General features: G+C 54.6%; 1 protein-coding gene across 7 annotated transcripts in view; it reads right to left on the bottom strand.

Moving 5' to 3' along the window:
• The window catches only part of LOC108933484 (calmodulin-binding transcription activator 1-like), a 288,342-nt gene that overhangs the window by 31,735 nt on the left and 234,935 nt on the right, over positions 1-21,672 (bottom strand). For 6 of the 7 annotated variants that reach the window (XR_003798268.1, XM_029259174.1, XM_029259181.1 and 3 more), the window contains 3 exons: positions 12,599-12,752; positions 5,243-5,383; positions 730-3,017 (listed from right to left, as the gene is read on the bottom strand). Coding sequence is in view for 6 of the 7 variants with exons in the window: in XM_029259174.1 (XP_029115007.1) it covers positions 730-3,017; positions 5,243-5,383; positions 12,599-12,752 (2,583 nt within the window). In the remaining variant the exon portion in view is untranslated. The remainder of the gene's footprint in view (positions 1-729; positions 3,018-5,242; positions 5,384-12,598; positions 12,753-21,672) is intronic. The other variant, XM_029259179.1, reaches the window with a different exon arrangement.

Genomic DNA, 21,672 nt, shown 5'->3' with positions numbered 1-21,672 from the left:
CAGATAATAATAATAATTCATCCACCCTCAGTGCTGTTTTTTGCCTCAATCTTCAGTGATGGAATAGATGCTATCACCAGTAGGTTCTCCACATCTTCCTGCACCTTTCACACCAGAAAGGCCTTGTGTCAGGCATATGAACCCATCTCTGAAACTCACATTCAGCTCTCTCACTGAGCCACTGCCAACTCTGTGGACCCTAATACTAATCCTCAAATGCATTCCTTTTTATGCATCTGTCTATTTCCTCTCTCCCCTCTGGTTGCTTCTGACCTGCCCTCAAACACGCACACACATACATTTTCTGAACTGCTTGTTCCATACGGGGTCACGGGGAGCCGGAGCCAACCCGGTAACACAGGGCATAAGGCCGGAGGGGGAGGGGACACTCCCAGGACAGGACACCAGTCCTTCGCAAGGCACCCCAAGCAGGACTCGAACCCCAGACCCACTGCACCACCGCACCCCACCTGCCCTCAAACAAATAATTCTAATAATATTAATGAATATCATTATTATATATAAGACCGCTATGACCCAACTGAATCAGAAAACTTTGTCCTCTCCAGGATTTTGATTAGAACTATCAGAACGCTGTTGTCTTTTTGCAACCCTGACTTGGACGGGCCGTTAATGACAGTATGTAAATGAGAGAGAAACTGAAATACGGTAAAGTTTGGTCTCATACAGGGCAATGAAATCCCTGCCCAGAATAAGGGAGGGCCTCACCTCGGGATACGACCACTCGGGGGAGTAGTCGGTCACCATGAAGAGCCGTCCGGTGGCCTGCAACATGCCGAGAGCCCCCTGCGCCACTGCGGCCGACACCACCTCCGCCACATGCATGAAGGCCAGTGAGCCCGCCTCTCCCGCTCCTCCCCCAGCCCCGCCCCCTCCTCCTCCCAGGCCCTGGGGGCTGCAGCATGGCTGCAGGCACAGCTCTCCGGGGCTATAGGTGGTCCCCTGAGTCCCTGCGTCATCCTGGCCCTGAGGAGCTTCCCCGGCCGAGGAGCTCTGGGTATCTGCCCCGGAGGGAGGCGCAACCAGTTGGTGGGTGTAGAGGGCTGTGCTGGGGCCCACGGTGGCTCCTGCCCCATCGACTGCGATGAAGTCGTTGATGAGGTCGGAAAACTGGTTCCCAAAGGAGATGTCGAAGTGGTCCAGGTTGATCTCCAGGCCTCCGGTTGCTCCCCCGCCGGCCCCTACGCCGGCAAGGCCCTGGTGCGGCCCAACGGCGTTGTAGAGGCCCTGCACCAGCCCTGTCCCCTGCATAAGGGGCTGCAACTGCTGCTGGGGGGTCCCGTTGGGGCCACTGCCAGCGCTCCCATTGTGCAGAGCTCCTACTTCTCCAGCTCCCCCTCCGGCGCCCTCTGCTGTCTGCTGCAGGTAGTGCTCCGTCCCGCCCTCCTCTGCGCTGCTGCCCCCGCAGGCCTGGAGGTGCTCACCGGACTTGAGTAAACCCTCGACGCCGTTCTCGGATCCTCTCGCCTGGCCGGTTCCCATGCCGCCCGGCTGCTCCAGGCCCACCACCTCCTCGTGCTCTGGGCCCAGTCCCGGAAAGGCTCCCTGGTACTGCAGTAGCTGAAGGGAGCCCGCCTGGCCGGGCCCCTCGGTCGGGGAGCCCCCGTTGCAGTTGGAGGTTCTGTGCTGGCCCTGGTGGCCGTGGTGATGATGGAGATGTCCGTTGCTGCCGGGTGAGTCGGTCCTGACCACCTGAAGACCCAGGTAAGTTCCAGAGTCATGGGAGTTGTGCTCCAGGAGATGAGCCTTCTGCCCTGAGCCCTGCCTGGCCTGCTGGGGTGGGCTGGCCTTGGGGGCCTCCTGCAGGAAGAAGCTGGGCGAGCGGTTCTGGTGCGCCAGGTGGGGACTGGACATGGGTCGACCGTAGCCCGAGGGAACCCCGCTGGAGGGGAACTCCTGCTTTGCATCGATGGCGCTGAAGTCCATCTGCTCCAGGGTGGTGCTGGGACTCAGGCCACCGCCGGAGGGCAGCAGGGATCCGGCAGGGGTCAGAGCGAGGGAGTTCTGGGCAGAGCAGGTGCCCGTCGAGCCTGTCACACCGTTTGCCGTCACTGCCCCCACTTGGTAGCCACTTTCCTTGGCCAGCTGCTGCTCGAAAGACGTGTCCTCGGTCTTGATGTTCTTCACCAGTGCGGAGTTGAACACGTAGCTCGACTCGGATATGGGAGGCGAGTGCTGCAGGGCTCCGTTGGTGCTACCGCTGCCCCCCGAGGAGGAGGCGGAGCTAGAGGAGTTGCCCTCCCCCTTCAGGGCACTGCCACCGTAGGTCTGGCCCTGCTTGGGGTTGTTCAGGAAGCAGTCTGGGTCAAAGTTCATGGCGGTCTCTGGCAGCTTTATGGTGCTGGAGTCCAGACTGCTGGAAAGGACGAGCTCCTCGGAGACGGCGGTGGCAGACAGCATGGCCAGGCCCTCGGCGGCCCCTGCTGCACTGGACAGGACCAGGCCCTGGGAGGAGGCGTCTGGCCCTATGAGGTGGGTGTTGGGGCCGCCGGTAGGGGACATGCTGTAGACGGCGTCAGCGGCCACCTCGGACATGAAGACGGCAGCGCTCTGGGACAGGCCGCCCATGACGGAGGCCACGTGGCCCATGGCTGCTACCACGGGGCTGTCGGCAGCGTCGGGGTCGCTGTTGAGGCCGCTGCTGATGGACACGGGCGAATTCTGCGTGGTGTCCGGCACCTCCACCTGGTTGGTGGAGGACACCTCCGTGCTGCTTTGGTGCAGCAGCATGGGCTTGGCCACCTTGCCGTTGCGCTTCTCCCGGGTGCCGCCGCCACTGCCGCCGCCCGCTCCGCCCTCGGCGCCACCCCGGGCGCTCTTGCTGCCGCCGCCGCCGCCGCCGCCACCATGGCTGTGCTCGGTCTTGCCCTCGGAGACGTCGTTGTTCTGCACCTCGGAGTGGGCGCTGCTGTAGCCGCCGGAGCGCTGCTCTACCTTGGGGGAGATGATGCGGTGCTTGGCGCTGTTGCACTTGTGATGGATGCTGCTCCCGGCGCCTGTCGGGAGAGACGCACACAGAGAGACGCAAGCCATTGAGTCACAGAACACGACTCAGCCCGGTTTAATTCTATTCAGCAGATTCCCTCCGCAATGATCACCTCATAAATCACCGCAGATTGAACACGCAGAATATATCAGCGGAAACGAAAACACAAATGGGTGAAAGAAGCTGCCAGACGTGGAGGAGAGAAAAACAAAACCTCCATTTGGAGACAATAAATCACAGGGGGTTAATGAGAGCAGCGTCGCCGGGGGCAGATGGTAACGTCTGAGTTCCGGTCCGAGCTGCTCCTACTCTCCATTGTGAGTCACCAAGCAAGACAAACCACCAAGTGTCATGTGAGGAAACAACAACAACAACAACGACGACGACGACGATAACAATCCCTTTAATTCTATTATTATTTGTATTATTATTGTTAAATAATAAATAACGTTATAAACAATATATAAATAATATTAAAAAACATCAAGACGAAACTTCTCCGGAAGGTTCCGAGTTCCTTCTTGGGAATTTCGAAATAGACTTTGGAAAATATCAAAGAAATTGTCGAGGGCTGTCGGGGGGGACTCTGAACACGAATGCATAAGCAGCCTAATTTGGAAGGACAAGTCTTCCTTGATGTATTTATAGAGCCTAAACGCCCAAATGTGGGCGAATTTTTTCCCAGCGTTATCGCGAGGATGAACCTGTTTCGAATGCATTGTTTGTCTGCTGTTTGTGACAGGAACTCTGTTTGCATAATTTCTGAGGCTCTTTTCTTTTGTGTAATCCTTTTTATATATGCACATACAAATGCCTGTGATGTATTTCAAAGGTGTGCATGTTAATGCGGTAAACTGGCTCTTTTCAAATGCCACTATTTTCGTTTACTTTTCGCTTGTGTACTTTCCTTATTAGAGCTTGTTACTTTATTTAACCGGAAGCTACCGAAAATGAGGCACCGATATGAGTATTACGTTCGTAGCGATTTCACCGTTTTGAAGGCGCACGAGTTCTTTCCTATTATTGATTTCCCACGGACACATGTCAAAAGCCTTTCTTTTCTATTTACATTTCGGCGTTAAGCTGACACTTTGCTCCAAAGCACCTTACAATTTTGAGCTATTTAAAGTTAAGTACAGGTTGGGACAGCTGGTAGTGTAGGGGTTAGAGCTGCTGGCTTTAGACCCAAGGGTTGTAGGTTCAATCTCCACCTCTGGCTGTAGTACCCTTGAGCAAGGTACTTACCCTGAAAGCGGTCCAGTAAAACTGCCCAGCTGTATAAATGGATAAGTAATTCTAGGAAGACTAACATAAGTTGCTTTAGAGAAAAGAGTAAGTAAAACTGTTTCAGCTGCATCATTTTAGTGGAACAATTTAGGACGAGCTTCTCGCTCAAGGGTAACAGAGCAGCAAGCGAGATTCGAACCCCCAACCTTTGGGTTCGGAGGCTGCAACCACTACACTGTGGGCTGCAGCTATTAGGGTGCATTGAGAGCTGTTCTTCGTCTTTCTAAATTCCTCCGCGTTACACCGGTTCAAGTGGGAACGTTTCCACCCCTGTGGCCTTGACCACACTGTGATGTAAACAAACGGTGAAGCAGCCCCCCAACCCCCCAACCCCCCACGGACAACATCCTGCCACATTTTGCTCTTTTACAGCTTTCAGCGGAGCAAGGCGAGCATTTCCTGCTGGAAACGAACACGTGTTACAGAGCCCAAGCGCGAGGCGCCACCGGGAAGCGCAGCGATACTAGGACCACGCATCCCGAACCGCGCGACGTCGCGGCAAAGGTTCGGAGTTCTTAGAGACACGGAAAGCGTTACCGTGCGACATCGCGGCGAGGTACAACTTTGCTAGAACCTCGGAACCGCAACCATGCGACATCGCGACAAAGTGTACTGTCGCTAGAGACGCGGAGCCTTAACCACGTGACATCAGAGTGAAGCACAGTGTTACTTGGACCCCGGATCCATAACCACGTGACATCACAACGAAACGCAGTGCCGCTAGGGCCACGGAACCTCTGCGACGAGAGAAAATGGGCAGAACGGCTCAGCGCTCCCTCCCTTGCCGTCCCCTTGCCACAGTTCGGAGAGTGCGACAGTGTGCAAGTGTACCTTCCCTGCCTATGCTGCGGCCTACGCCATCCGTCCCCGCGCGGCTCCGACCGCGTGCGCCCTATCGAGCCCTGCGCGCTCCGGCCGCCTCCTCCCTCTGCGGCCGCCAGCCCTTACCCAGCGTGCCCGTGCACAGGCAGTTGTGGGTCCGCGGTGGCGGCTTGGTCTGGTGGCTGTCCAGTATCTGCTGCACCAGCTGCTCCACTGAGAAGCCGGAGCTGCTGTTCCCGTTGCTGCAAGTCCACTTGATGCCATGAACTGCCGGGAGAAGAGGAGACACACTCGTCAGCTGGTGCACAGCTCGCCGGCCTCGCCTCGGCTCCCTCGACGGCCCCGAACCGCACGCCGCGGCCCCCCGCGCTCTGCCTCGAACCCTCGGCCACCTCCGGAGATGGAGAGCACATGGGAGTTTGGACTTCCTTCTCCTTCCCACCTTCTTACCTTACTCTTTGACCAAAGGACCTTTCCCCTTCATAAACTAACCCTACGGAGAGAGGTCGGTGGAAAATACCGCTGAAGCTACTGTCACAGGATGCATCTCAGCAGTAGAGCAGACAGAGCCAAATGGCTAACTGGACAAACAAGGCCGTCCAACGTGTGGCCGGACAGCCAGGTGCACGTTTCATCTGGCGACCTGAATGTAGCTGGTTTGAGGCCCACGCTCACCTCTACCGCGCTACCCTTGAGCAAGGTACTTACCCTGAGCAGCTCCAGTAAAACACCCAGCTGCTTAGGTGGGCCAAAATCGCACATCACATCCACCTGGAGTGTCAGCGAAACCGAGTAAAATGAACCACGCCGCTCAAATCTCCGCGCCTCAGCTCTGTCCCTGGTGAAGGGCCCCCGACCCTTTCACGGTGAAACTGTCCACAGCTGGTGAAGTCCTACTGGCCCAGGGACCGAGTATGAAGGCACCGAAGGTACGCAGAATGTCTGGTCCACGAAGGCACCGCGCAGGAACTGGCATTTACTTGTTTCAGTCCAGCACACGGTACAAAACACTGTTCTCTGCACGTTAATGACAACAGCGTGGGAAGGCGCGCTGATCTGGTCTCTAGTTAATTCATCAGCTTCAGCTTCTCGGCTGCGGAGCCGTAAGCCGTGTTCGTTTCGCAAGCGCCGACTGAGCCCTCGTCCTGTTTCGGTGGCTTCCGTGCCTATTTCCCGCTGCCCGGATCCACCCGCACTTTCGGCCCGCGAACACACAGCGAGGCGTCCCTCCGCGATCCTTCGCCGCGGCAGAGCGACGGGTGCTGAAGCTGCAGCGGGTCGCGGTGCTGAGGAGAGACACCTGCTGGAGAGATGCTGGAGCCGCACACCTGTGTGAGGGTGACGCTCCCACGCGCGGCAAGCGCCGCGAAGGGAACCCGGCGGAGAGGGGCCGCCCGCTGCGCAAGGGACCGAAGACGCCGCCCCTTCGGCCGTCGACGCCGTCGACGGGATCGCCGCCGGCGCGACGGCCCGGCTCTCGCGGACGGCCCATCCGGCGTTTCTCCGGAACCGTCCGGCTCCTGCCGTGCATAATTTTCCCCGAGAAGGAAAAGGAAGCGATAGGAGAACCTCAAAGACTTCTGGCAGATTTAAGATATCGAATAAAACAAAGACAGCTTTAGTACGCGCTTCCTCGCGGTTTTCGTAGCAAATCCGACAGATTTAAGTAAAAGTAAATAAAACGGCGTCAGCACATTTCCCGCGATAGCCGCTTGGAGCGGAGAGCGCGGCCCTCCCTCCAGAGAGGCGTCTCCAGGCGGGGACCGGTCCGGGGGCTCATTTCCCTGATCTACCGCCTACAGACAGCTGGGGAAACAAAAGGAAGCGCCGTTTCACTGAATAAGGGATATACAACATGCACGGTGTCTTTAGTGGACTATTGCAGTCATTTATTAGGCGCCAAGACTGTCTCGGCGTAGCGGTGATGTTGCAAAAACAGCAGAAAAAACAGCACGAAGTAAGGGTTATGAAATATGCGCCGGGCCAATAATCGGACACGTTTATTAACGTCAGGCCAAGGGGACGGTTTTATCCAAAGCACCTTAGAAAAGCTACGCCTTTATACTTTACCCACTTCCACACGCAGACGTTTATACTGACACCAGTATTATCCACATCAGTACTGTGTACCTCGCTTCTGGGCCCCTCCTGGGACTTGAACCTACGCCCATTGGGATAAAACGTTCCCTGCGTAGCGGCTACGCTGCCCTGCGAAACACCGAGACGTCAGCGCCGGCCGGCCGGCCCCGTGCGGCGTTCACGTGCCGCCGTCGACAAGCAGAACACGCGCAGAACACGCGCAGAACGCACGCTCTGACACTACGGTCCACGCACCGCAGGCAGCGGAGAGGATCAATCGGCGCCTTCGGCAAGGGCAGAAAAATAGCTCGTGCCACTCACCGCAGATGAGAAAGGCTTGCAAGGTGATTGCAGGGGGCCACCTAACACGCAGATATATCATACCCGTATCATATGCACCGCAGCTGCTCCGAGAGCCCCCGCTGCGCTCGAACCCTGCCGAGCCGTTAACGCCGATGGCCCTTGAAGTGTGAGAGCTGACCGAAACACGAGCAGAATAAAATACTACATAAGTGTGTATTTGTAAATGGTCCAATACATGTATGGAGCAAACAGAAATATATTATTCTTTGTTGATTAACTGGCACTTTTTTTCCAAAGCACAGAGTCAGTCCTCTTTGACAAGCGACATAAGCAGCAGTTTAGGGACCCGGGGCCTCCATGGGCCCCTAGCAAACAATTTGCTCAATAGCAAGACGGTATCTCGCAAATTCCACGAGTGCAAATTGCCGATTGTCGGCCAGGGCCCCAAAAAAAGAAAAAAAATGTACTAACCAGAAGCAGAGAAGAGAAAGAAAAGAAGAAGAAGAGAGAATGGTACAAGTGAAAGGCAGGGCTTTTTCTGGCTTTTAAATGCAATATTTCATTTGTTTTGGCTTCGATTTGGAAAACAAACTGACAGCTTTACAAAGGGAATAATTGTGTTGTTTTATTGAGAACATTCTGTTTCTTTTTTACGCATTAATAATTTAAGTTATATTAATACAGCTGTGATGATTTAAGGTTATTGCTCACTTTATCCCTGCCCTTGGCCAGAATTAAGGTTATCGTTTTTTTTTTTTTAATTATTTAATTTTTTTAAATTTGTTTTTACTGTTATTTATAAGTACATATTAATAGTTTGTTTTCTGGTAACCATAGCAACATTGTTATTGCAATTTTTTGCACTTTGTCAAAATTCAGCAGCTAAATTTCATCGTTTCTGTAGTTTTGCATTTTGTTGTCATGAAAATAGTTGATCCATCAGAAAAAAATTATTCTGCCCTCTTATATAACTGCACCAAACAGACTTAAGAGATCAGGGAGGAAGTTTTTTATTTACCAGTATATATATATATATAAAGACTATGAGTTTGTGTGTCGTACTTTTATGGAATCATTTTTAAATACATTTTGCAGTGATGATTATGAGGGTGAGGGGGGTGTGGTGGTGCAGTGGGTTGGACCGGGTCCTGCTCTCTAGTGGGTCTGGGGTTCGAGTCCCGCTTGGGGTGCCTTGCGGCGGGCTGGCGTCCCGTCCTGGGTGTGTCCCCTCCCCCTCCAGCCTCCTGCCTTGTGTTGCTGGCTTAAGGTTCTGGCTCCCTGTGACCCTGAATGGGGTGCGTGCGTGCGTGCGTGCGTGCGTGTGCGTGTGAGAGATTATAAGGGTTGGGGAGGGTAGCTGGGGCCAAGGGCCAGACCTGCCAAAAAAAGTGAGAGCACAGTCCTTGCCCAGTTAAGGATGGTGCCACTTTAGGGACCACATTCATAGGAATGTTATCATTAAAACTATGTTATAGTGTGTGAGTGTCAGAGAGAGTGTGTGTGTTCCACCGATGTTTGGATGAGTGACCCAGTGTAAGTAGTGTATCTAGCAGTGTAAGTCACCGCGGTGAATAAGGTGTTTGGGCTCATAACACTAGATAGAGTTCATTGGAAGCCGCTTTGAAGAAAAGTGTCTGCTAAATAAAAACACACACACACACACACACACACACACACACACACACACACTGTCTGAAACCGCTTGTCCCAAGCAGGGGTTGGGGTGAATCAGAGCCTAATCTGGCAACACAGGGCGTAAGGCCAGAGGGGGAGAGGACACACCCAGGACAGGACGCCAGTCCGTCACAAGGCACCCCAAGCGGGACTCGAACCCCAGACCCACCGGAGAGCAGGACTGCAGTCCAACCCACTGCGCCACCACACCCCCTTAAAAAAATACACACACACACACACACACATTTTCTGAACCGCTTGTCCCATACGGGGTCGCGGGGAACCGGAGCCTACCCGGCAACACAGGGCGTAAGGCCGGAGGGGGAGGGGACACACCCAGGACGGGACGCCAGTCCGTCGCAAGGCACCCCAAGCGGGACTCGAACCCCAGACCCACCGGAAAACAGAATCTGGTCCAACCCACTGCGCCACCACGCCCCCCTAGTAAAAAAATACATGTAAATGTTAATGTAAAACTCCCAGTTTGTACCGACCCTGCATGTCCTGCCCATAATATCTATGCCTGTGCAGTTTTTACAGGTGTATAATGAATAATATTCATATTCATGAATCATGTGCAAATACTTAAAAACATGCAATGTAAAGTTTACCTAACTTTAAAGAACGAAGACTAGACTTCCTGTTTTTTGGTATTTTTGCTGGGGGGGGGGGGAGTAAAAATACTGCAAAATGAATAGCAAAATAAACACAAACACAAATGCTATATTGCTATATATTTAATGCTCGAGTGTATTGTGTACCATCAAGAACAAAGGTAAGAAATTATTACACATCATTTTAAAGTACCGTGGCGCGCTGGGCTTGCCGGGTCCGAGGAGCGAGTGGGCGTCAGGCGGGACAGGGTGGACTTACGGAGTGTGTGCGGCACGTCTGAAGTGACAAAAGAGGACCATTTGGCGGCAACACCAGTCAACTCTGCAGAGTCCAGTTCTCCATCGGTCCATTAAATACCGCGGTAAAGAGACGCCAGCGAGGTTTGCTGGTGATCCAGGAGGTGGCCGAGCTTCTGGATGTATATTCTAGGTCTTTATTTTTTAAAAAAAAAAATCACTGTGCAGCTCTGGTATTTCTATTTTTAACTACATATCGTCATTTCCCAACGGTACCAGTCATAGGACCTCATGGGAGGGGCCACGTCCCCCGGTTGCACTGTCATGTGGGCACTGGCAGGGCTTTGTCCCCCAACCCTGACGTTAATAGGACGGCGAGTGTATTTCACCTGTTTGCACAGCTGGGTCATTTTTACCGCATCAGTTCCGGGTGAGGACCCTGATCCGTGGTGCATAGTGGCGCACGGAGGAAGCACCTTTAGGCCGCAAGTGAGCGACTTTAAGAATGAAACCACTTGCTGCTCCATCTCAGCACAACCACAACAAAATAAGTGCAATGTATTACGGCATGTATGTCATATTTTTGGGCCATTTTCAAATATTGAAATAGGTCCCTGTTGCGTGTGGGCGGAGTGAGTCAAGCTGCCCGCACGTCATCCGCCAAACAGCACGACGGGACGAAGGCTCCGCACCGCCGCGAACAATCCAGCATCTGTCTCTCGGTGCCTCTCGAGCTTATGGATTCCGACGGAGGACAGATCACACGAGGGCGAGTCAATTATCGACGCCGTGTGTTTGGGGAGGCAAATTAAGAAGTCCCAGCATGTCCAATGTTACACGTGCGCCTGTGTCTATGAAGAAGAGAGGCAAAAAAACAGAGGCGTGGCACGAAATATTGACAGCTCCACGGTCACGCGCAGCTTCGGGCGATTCGTCGCTGAGACGCGGCGGGCGTGAACGGGAACCAGGCCGAGCAGGACAGATATGTGAGACGCGCGCCAATAACAGTCCACTTTAGTGCACATCACAGCAGATTGTCCTCGGAGCGATCGCTGGGCTCTCTCTCTCTCTCTCTCTCTCTCTCTCTCTCTCTCTCTCTCTCTCTCTCTCTCTCCCTCTCGCTCTCTCTCTCTCTCGCACCGCGCTCCTCGGTGGCTGCTGGGTGCATATAGGTCAGTACATATTGCTCATTTGCTGACGTGTGAATAAAACATGTATGAGATGTTTTACCGCTTGTCCGTTTCTCCCACCCACCGGCCAAGGAGGTGGGATGCCAGCCTGCATTCTGCCTTCCCGCCACCTGGGGGCAGTGTCGATCCATGCGCGTCGGACGGTGAAGGTTACTCGGCGAAGGAGCATGAAATGGGATGTTGCCCCTCGGTTGCTTTAGCCAAGCTCGCTCGCACTCCCGCGTACGCGCGAATCCCACTCTCGATGACAATGTGGATTAGAGAAGCCTAGATTTACCGTTGCCAGGGTGAGGAGTACCACGGTTTTAGAGCAGAAGCCGGAAGCGGCGTGCATTGAGGAGGCCTGTCAAAGAAGCACTTTGCAGAGGCACGAAAACAAAACGCTGCTCGACACTGGAGCCGCCGATTCCGAGCTCGGCCACTGGCGATTCGCAACACACACGCACACACACATCCAGACAAACCGTCTTGCCGCCTGCAGTTCATTAAGGTTATTATTTATTCCTCTAGCTCTGCGCACCGACATATTTACTGTGATTTACCCATTTACACAGGCGGGTCGTTTTTAGCGTCTCGGTTCAGGTTACGTATCGTGATGAAGGGCGCTACAGCAGGAGGTGGGATTTGAACCCGGGGCTCTTGGCTACAAGGTGGCGACTGCGATACCAACCGCTGCCCCCGCACGGAGGGCCACTTCCACGTGCCGTTGGCTGGGCCGCACGAGGGACTCCGGCGTTTTAAGGAGGGCCCGGAAGCGGCGATGTGCACACGGTGCGAACGCAGGCTGCTGCCTCTCTGGAAACGTCAGCGAGCTGTCAGGCAGGGAAGCAGCAGCAGCAGCATGGAGGATTTCTGGTGAATCACACTCCGTTCCTCCCACTCGCTCGCGGCCGTCAGCAAGCGGCCAGCCCCCGCAGCCTCTCCGGGGGGGGGTGGTGCCGATTGGACGCACCCCACCCTAGCGCCAAAACCCCGGAACCATCCGGGAAGAAGCCGGAAAGCGGCCGTGGGGCGTTGCAGGAAGCGTCAGCGCCCCACCCGCGGCACGGCGGAGCGACCACCGAACCTCGGTGACACCTCTCTTACGGTATCACCGCGCTCTCCAACTCGTCGAAACAGCTGGCGGCGAGCGCGACTGCTAGTTGAGCGCCGCTTTACGTGCGTGTTACATGCACCGATGGGCAGGGAGAGGCACAACAGCAGTTCCGGCAGGCTGAACGCGAGGCGGTCGTTTAATGAGCGTGGACTCAAGGTATTTACATGCTGATGAACCCGAAGGCGCGAGCGCGCGGTCGACCGTCGGCGTGCCGTGCGGGATGAAGGTGCGTGGAGCTGCATGGGGGATGGCGCATGCTCCGCCCACGGGGAGGCGCGCAGACACTCACACATGGGCTTGAGTTGCCCCACGAGCTCCTCCTTGGTCCACTTGGCCCACTCCTTCTTGTCGGTGTTGATGGAACACAGGATGGGCCCGCACGGCTTCCCGCAATCCTCGATGGCCGGCACGTTCAGGTAGTGCACCAGCACGATGTCGGGGTTCTGGAGGACAGCGGGAGACAGGGGAGGAGAGGGGGAGGAGGAGGAGGTGAGAGGCGGACAGAGAGGAGGCGCCGGGGAGGCGAGGGAGGAAGCGGGGCGAGGGGAACGTGGAGGTTGCGTGACCGCGAGAGGCGGGAGGAGGCGACCGCAACCCGCGTGCGAAAACAATCCCGTGATTTTGGCCCGGCTGGAAGCGGTTTTTGGCCCAGGTGGGCGTTTTTTAGCACAGCCCCGTCTGTTGCGCGCGACACGCGGCAAGGAGTGAGAAAAGGGAGGGAAAACAGAAGCTGCTCCGCGAGTAAACAATACCCTTTGTGTGGAGAAGGTGGAAGGAGGAATTTTAATTACAGCCAGCAAACAATGAACAGGTGGTGCTCTCGGCGGTTTTAAAATGTGAGCGCGGGGCACGTGTGGGCCAGCCCCCGGAAGGTAACGCACGCGATGCGCATACGCATACGCATACGCCACCCCCCGCCCCTCGCCGGTGCTGACGGCCTCAATTAACTTGGGTGTATTTACCAATTCCGAGCGCTCCTTTCCACCGGCACCCATAATTACCGCTATATATTACCTCATTTGAAAGGTGATAACTAATGGCTGCTCTTTAAATTTATGTTGCGAAAGTATGAAATTATCACGTGGCGACCGGCATCTGTTTCATTCGGTCACCGCCAGCATTTCTGATTACAGAGCAGTTCGGAAACGGATTTACGAGAGAGGATCTCGCACTTGGGTCCGTTGCGGTATCAACGCTCACGGGCGCAAAGCCACACGCTCGCGCACAGGCTCACGCACGCACGCACGCACGCACGCGACCGACACGGTTGCTCCTTCGAGGATCTCGATGAAGAAAAATACAGCGGCAGCATCTGTTTGACTCTTGTCTTAAGCTTAATCATCGCTAAATGGTCAATAAATCAGGATGCCGGCGGTCGACGACAACGCTCGGCCCGTATCATCCATCTGCTGGGGGGCGAGGGGGCGGGGCAAGCCCACGCGGTCCACGGGACCCCCCGGTCGCTGTCTTGGAGGGGAGGGTGGGGGCGGATATGCGGCCCCATCGGACCGCGGCGCTCGGCCTTAGAGAAATTGTCGCGGGGCCGGCAGGGACCCCGCACACTCTGATCGCGAGCGGTTCCAGTCCACCGTTCCGGCAACGCGGTGCCGCCAAGCATTTCGGACAAAAGGACTTTGATTCCGCGGCGCCGCTTCCCAGTGACTTCTCGCGATGCAGAAACAAGGTGGTGACGCAGTACCGTAACTGCGGTGCATTCAAGGCCGGCTCCTGAGTCATTCGCCGCGAGTAAATCTTTTATAGCGACCGGGTAGCTGTTTGTGCTGAGTGCATGCGTTCTGGAACGGATGCTCCGTCGGAGGAACTGCAAGGTGCCGAGCCCAAGGGAAACCTCCCGGTCTTGGGGAGGGACACTAATGGACCCCCGGGATCCCAGCCTGCTTGACCGCGGGTTTCCGCTGCACCGCTACCGGCCCGGACGGGGTCCGCCGGGCTACGAGATGCCCTCCGCTCCGTAAATATGGCCCAACATGTGTGAACAAACGCTGTGTGGCAGGCCAACACTCACACACACACACACACACACACACACACACACAGAGACTCAAGCACTCATTCTTAGGAATATTATGCAAATTGAACACAGACACATATTTACATGAGCCTGCAAGCTTATATAATGTAAACTGCATCTACGATAGTACAGTATGCAGCGCGCACAGGCTCTGCGTAGGGAGACACGCTCAGAGGAGCTTTCAAGCCAGTCAACCTCACACCTGCAAGTGCCCACAGACACACACAGAGACACACACACACACACACACGCACGCGCAAGCACACACAAACCAAGACCGCACACGGCTCAGTTCAGAATAATCACCAAAAATCACTGTCCCCCATTGAGCACAAGACTGACGCTCGCGAGGAGCCACGCTTGGCGAGCCACGCGGCCCATCGGAACATGAGTAATCCGTGGAGCGGGGCATTAGCATTATGAATTCGCTATCAGCTGTAAATCCATATAAGAGCCAAAGACGTCAGTCATTTCTCCTTCTCCTCAAAGAGTGCTTTTACATCACATTTAGCAGCTCTCGCTCCCTTTCCTCTCCTTCCCCACCAAGTGAAAAACAACACAATGAAAATGTAAAGTGTCACATAAATCTATCAGGATGGTAATTTAATTTAATTTCCTGCTGGCTGCTTTCTTTTCCACGGTGTAATGTCGGAGTTTGTTTCTCCAAAACAGAAAGGGGGGAAAAAAAGAGGGGGAAAAAAAGCTGATGGAGAACTTTTGCCTGGCCACTCATTTCCCAGGAAAATTAGGTCTTATTAACTTATTGATTCATTGCATAATGGGGATTTTTGGCCGTTTGCTCTATTTAAAATCGAGGACCGGCGTCGAGAGGGGCCGCGATGTCGGATGAGGGGTCGGAAGGAGCATCCGAAGCCCGGTAATGGATTAGCCGGGGCAGCGGGCCTCGCGGGGGTGAAGGACACGGCCTCGTAACCAAAACGCCGCTGGCTTGTGTCCCAGGAAGGGTCCTGCCGTTGTACCCTTGAGGAAGTGACCGAAATCTGAACGGCTCCACGAGAGCGTTGGGCGAAAAAAAGGGCGAGGTGCCGCGGATGGACGCGTTACTTGAGCTCTGAAATAAGAAGAGAGCGAGTCGCCACCCCGGGTCTTTGTCCTGCAGCGGTACGGCAAGGTGGGAAGCACCGGCGGGGTGAGGACGCGCAGTAAATCCTTCTGACGCCGGCGATCTCTGCCCAGACATCGCAGGGCCCTTTATCATGAATGATGTTATTTCTAAAACCCGCAAAGCGAGACGCTGAAGGATTTCTAATATATAACATACAATCAGTCATTGCCACAAAATATTGAGGGTATTAACAATAAATATGGCCAACATTCATTGTGAAATTCAAAATCTATTTCTGTCTAACAAAGTTTTTATTACAAATAATAAATTCCCCCATTTGTAATAATCATAGCTGTATTATTTAATAACACAGCTTTTCACAGTATACAATGAAAGACTCATAAAAAGGAGAGGGTGAGGGAATATATGACCGAAGGGGGGCTGCCGACAGCGAGCGCGCCCCCGTATCTCCCGTAGGTGGCGCTCATTGTGACTTAGACATCGCCGCACTCGATGCCGCGAATGCTCACGCGGATAGCGGGGATACCACGGACGCCCCAACACCGCAGGGCTCCGCCGGGCAGAAGCACACTCCCCGTACGCAGCAGGCCGAAGGAGTCAAGCCCGGACATCGTATCCTTCGCCGGAAGGGACGATACGAATACTGACGTGACGAAGGGACTTGAATGATGCCGAAATGCTCCGCGGCCCTCCGTACGTTAGGCGTGCGCCAAGAAGACCGCGTTCCACATTCGGACGAAACCCTCGCTTGCCGCAGAGCCTCCGAAACAGAACGGAACCCATTATTGTATAAATCCACGTCGGGGCGCACAGCGAGGAATCGGGACAAGAAGCAGAGGAAGCATTGATTTTCTCCGTTATTCCTCCCCATTCCAATACGAGAAGCTGTAATTGCTGCGTGTTCAAAGGTACGTTTCTGAACTCGAATCAATGTAAATACATAATTTAGACGTACAGGGTGGCGGGAAGAGAAGTGATTTGGGACGTGGGCGTGTAGCCTGGAAGCTGACGGTCCCCCGGTATTAAAACAAGAGAACGGCGGAACATCTCCGTGAAATGTTGCGTTGCGCTTCTCGAATGGCCGAAGACAAATACGCGTTTTGATTTTCCTCCAGTTGGCAGCGCTGGAAAGGCCTTCGCAAGTACGGCGCGCTTCCTCCTCCGAGGCCCGCGGGACCCGGCCGACCGCGGCTGGCTGTACCGACGTTTGTTTGCACCTTGTACCTGCCTGTCACGCCGCTGATATTGCTGCGGTCACAGGGCCACACTACCTGCTGCAGGCAAGACGCTCACTTTACCGGTGGGAGCAACTGATTCTAAACTGTGCGCGCGCCCGTTGGGCACAGATCGACCGCAATAAGAGCTGCTGGCTTCGCTGAAAAATACCTACAGTCGTTCCCGGCTTGTGTACATTCATTCTTAACGTTTACGTATTTAGCCGATACTTTTCTCCAAAGTTGCTCGCGGTCGTTTACCCGGTTATACAGCGAGGTAATTTTTACCGTATCAAATCGTGGTAAGCACCTTGACCGAGGGTACCGCAGCAGGAAGTGGGATTCAAATCTGGGATCTCTGAGTGCAGCGGAACAGATTGTAAGCGCTGCGCCACCTGCCGTGGCACCAAAGCAAAATGGCACGGTTCAGATTTCTGGAATGTTCAGCCTGCAGAAGGTTTTGCGGAATGCATGTATATGAGCGTGCACGCATGCACGTGTGTGTATTTCTGTGTGTGTGTGTGTGTGTTTTAGCGGCTGCCACGGCTCCGGCGCAGTGACGAATGGGGTGGCCCAGCCGTCATTAAGCAGCCTCCCAGCCACCGGCACCCGGGGCCGACTCTTAAATGCGCTCAGGCCCGACTGCCCCCCGAACGCCTGCTGCTCATTTCCAGGTCAATTTCCCCAGCGGTGCCGAAAGCTTCCCTCCCCGGTTCTCCGTGATGGAGGGCCACACGGTCGCGCGTGGGTGGTCCCTGTTCCGGTTCAGACCGGACCTCGGCAACAGCTCAAACACCCTAAAGGTCATGTTGACATGGTGCAGCGTTCACTCCGAAGGGAGCGCGACAAGATTGATGGAAGTGCTGCACTTCAGATGTTTGAACAGCTCTCCCCGTGGGAAATTAAGGTGGAACGGGGGGGGGGGGCGGTTACAGCACAGGTGCCCCGCACTGCTTCACACCTTCAACCGGGGCGCAGAAAACCAATGAAAACCACTGCTGCAGTCCCTCGTTCTGTGACTCTGCTTTGCAGCTTCATTCACAAATGATGCTGCTTCTCTCGCTCCGAAGCTGTGCATCGTGCACCGATAAAGCGGCGGGATGAAAGAGGGGAGCTGGAACTTTCCGAGACGCGGAGCCGGCCGGTGCGTTTGAGCGAGGCCCGGCGCCAGCCGAGGGGCCGAGGACCGTGATGTTTAATTCACCAGCGCACAATCACCGAGTCGCAGTCCAGAGCCGACTTTAAATAACTTGCCCAGAAGAGCTGAGCTCAGTGCTGCGTGCATTTGCGGTCCTGTGTGAGGAGACGCCGCGATAAGGCTGTGTGCGCTCACCCGAGTGTGTCTGTGCCGGTGCCTGTACATCGGTGCAGGCCGCAGTTGGAAGCGGTTAACTTGACGCAGTGTAAGTGGTCCAAAGTGCCACCGCTAGGATGCCAGAGGGCATCTGTCTTCAGCTGGCACTGCGGGGACTTGTGACCCACTGGCGCGGAGATGTGGGTGTCAGAACTCTGCCCGCGCTAATTCGCCCAGAAGCCCCTTGCGCGGTGACACGCATCGTCCATCTGTCCGTTTGCCCCCGTTTGGCTGGACAAGAAGCACTAAAGAAACATGGCTCTGTTTTGTCACAGTGGTCTTCATGGTTCCCATAGCGCCCATCGTAATGGTCGTACATGACAGTGAAAGCAGCAGACAAGGGGGGGAGGACGTGGTCGAGCGACCTCTCGGATGGACCTTCTCTCGCGGAGTCTCTCCGAAGGCGTTTCTCAAATTGCGGACTTTCATTAAAGCCTACGGGACCATCAACGGACGAGCTCCTAGAGACCTGCAGGACCTGATCGCTCGCCAAAGCCCAAGCAGACTGCTACGCTCCTCCACCTCTGACTGCTCAGTGATCCCAAGCACAAGAGGTTCAAAAGCAAAAGTCTGAAGGTTCTCGACTCCGGCTCCACTGCGGTGGAATGAGCTCCCTCTCTCCCTCGGAACTGGTGAACCCCTCTCAGAATTAAAGAAGAGGCTGAAAACACATCTATTTCAGGCTCCGCTTTTCTCCAAAAACTTGCACTACGTTATCTGTGGTATTCATTATTAATTCCACATGCTACTCGTGTAAATGTGTAAAGCCTGCAAAGGCTGAAAAGGGTGTTAAGCATGTAAAGCGTGTAAAGCATGCTCATTTCCACAGCGATACTGGAAGAATCGTTTGTATGTATCTGCCTGTTGGTAAAATGCACTTTTTTACTCTGAGTTGCGTGTCACTTTGGAGAAAAGCGTAAATGTAAATGTAAAGAGGACGAAAAATGAAGAATGGAAAAACAACCGCGTCCCCGTCCTTGTCCTCCGGCCCCCATCCCCGTTCCATCTCTTGCCAACCTGGCTCCATCTTCTTCCTGCTCCTCGTCCTCATCTTCATCCCCATCCCCAGGCGCCTGGAGCTTACAGTGGCAGGAACGTGCACCTCTGTCCCTGGCTGCTTTCTCTCGACTCATCCTTATGTCTCCAAACAGGAAGTGAGAAAAAGGGGCTGGACGCATCGCTCAGCCTCCGGTTCAGGGCGTCCCTGCAGTGCCACCTCAGCCCTGAGCGGCGGCAACAACAACAACAAGCAACAACAACAACAAACAACAACGAGGCACGGTTCGCACCCCCCATCAAGGCTGCTTCTTAAAAATAGATGGGTCTGCTGGGCATTGGAGCAGAGAGAAGAAAGGGGGCTGTGAAGCCCTCGGTGCAGGTTCGGAGGGGGTCCCAGAAGGCCTCTCCGTCTGGATCACGCACACAACAAACAGACACATTAAAACGCACCCTGCCACTCAGCAGAAGGAATGCTCACACCGTTGCCTAGCGACTGCCGGTGTGTATTTTTCTTATCTTAACCCCAAATTCCACATGGAAGCTGGAGTGAAAGACAGCTGAGAGACGAGTGTGAGACGGGCAGATTAAAAGAGGCAGCGAAGAAGAAAGAGAAGAAGAAGAAGACAAAAGAAGAGAACGGGATTTTTTTTGGTACAGGTCCTATAAGCGCTTCGTCCTGACATTGACGGGCCTGTCGGTTACGGACGCAGTACCCGCGGTGGCCTACGGGGGCAGCGTTCGCCGAGCGGAAGCGGATCGCGCAACAAAATCGCAGGACAGAGGCGGGCGGCACGGGACGGCAGATAGTCCGAGTTAATAACGTAGACCGTGCGGCGCAGCGCTAGTTCCCGGTAGGGCAAACACTTCAAAATACACTATTTCCAATTCACGGGGGAGAAAAGATTAAACAGCCTTGCACATCTATCCGTACTTCTGTTTAGCGATCGCGCTTGAGAGCAGATAGGAGAACACGAGGCTCACGTATGCGGAGGTTTTGCCGCAGTCCTGCTCCTGAAAACGGCTTCAGCCCCGACTTGCATCGCGGCATTAAAGAAACGTCGCTCTCGGACTTTTTTGCCCGGCGCTCGGGGTTACGCACGTCCGGTTTTACGTCAAGCCTCATCGCGCCGACACCACAATACGTTCCGGCCGCTGGAAATATTTTTTCGCAGTCGCTCACGAAGCCATTTTTTTTTCGGTCACTCATAAAACCGTTCAGCCGCTTCGCCTCAACGCCAGGGTGCGGATGGTTTCGTAACGCGGCTGATGGATTACGGGACGCTTGTCGGCGAATAAAGGAATAAATAAGCGAAAAAAGGACGTAAAGAACGCGCTCCCGCGTGTGGGCAGACACGCGTGCTGGCGCGTTTTCGCGCACGGCACACGCGAGCGCGCACACGCGCGAAGGGCGGTGAGGATTATCTCCCGCAACCAGCTGCCATGGATGAGTTTGGAAAACAAATTGTGGGCGTAGGAAAGAGCTGGAATGTCTGAAACCGTCTGCGGCGTAATAGGAATTTAATTGGGACCATCAATAAAGTATTAATCATTTAAGGCCGGCTGCTGAGGCAGCACTTTGCTGAGTGTGGCATGCGGGGAAACTCGCATTAAAAGTTCGCAGGTGACCTGCTGCAAAAACCGAGCGGAGAAATAGGTGAGGAGGGGCCAGGAAAGCATCGTGATGCGGAGTCTGGGAGGGGGGAACATAACTTATACATATTCATGGGGCCAGCGAGATAAATAGGAAACCGCTCAAGGAAGCACACGCGGCGGAGAAGAGGAGCTCCAACAAAGAGCGGCGTGCCGCATGTCCAAATTGCTAAAGAGCGGCTAACGAGGGAGAGATCCGCGCTATCAAGTATACATCGAGCGGTTTTCAACACACCCAAAAAAAAACGTTTGGGAGCGTCCGCGGGTTTCTCCACGAGAACTCAGCGCCGACGTGGCGAAGGCAAACAACGGAACCGGGAGAAGTTCGCAGATGCGGCCAAGTGGAGGGAATCAAATATTCAGTGGGGGGGGGGGTGAGAGAAAACCCTGACACATCCCATCAATGGGTGAGAAGGTGAGCGTCATGAATTTTTTATGAATTCGGCCTAAGAAACGGGCATTCATTTAGATGGGTAAATGATAGCCAAGTTATAAAGCAAGACCAACAAAAAGCAAGAGCAGAAACAAAAGAAAACTGCTACAACTTCAACAGTGGCGACACAAAGGCGTATGAGCCTATAGGGCGGGACTGAAACCCAGGGGACTGAAACCCAGGGCGGCTGAAACCCAGGGCACTGCACCGAATCCCACGATAGGAGACCGGAGCCCAAGGCAGTGGACTGAATCATAGACGATGAGGTGTTAAGGCTGGAGGTAGCTGGCGTTTGGCTCCGCCCCCAGTCCGACTCAACCTTCCTGGGAGATTTACACCTGCACGGATAACCTTAAAAGGCAGCACACATTCTCCCTGTCTCCGGGCATTACGCTGACTGTCGGTCAGCCACGCGCAGGACCGTTCCCGCCAGCAGGTGAATCGGGGGTGGGAGGGATACATCTTTAATGAGCTTCTTCGGAAGGAAGCAGAACCACACGCAGACACGCGTGGGCCGACACGCAGGAAAATGCACGTTCGCTCTCACGCAAACACGTGCACGCTTCATAAAAGGCGTAGCCACAACCGCAGTCT

This window comes from Scleropages formosus, chromosome 2 (genome assembly GCF_900964775.1).
Source record: "Scleropages formosus chromosome 2, fSclFor1.1, whole genome shotgun sequence".
Taxonomy (NCBI): domain Eukaryota; kingdom Metazoa; phylum Chordata; class Actinopteri; order Osteoglossiformes; family Osteoglossidae; genus Scleropages; species Scleropages formosus.
This window is presented reverse-complemented; position numbering and strand designations above follow the sequence as displayed.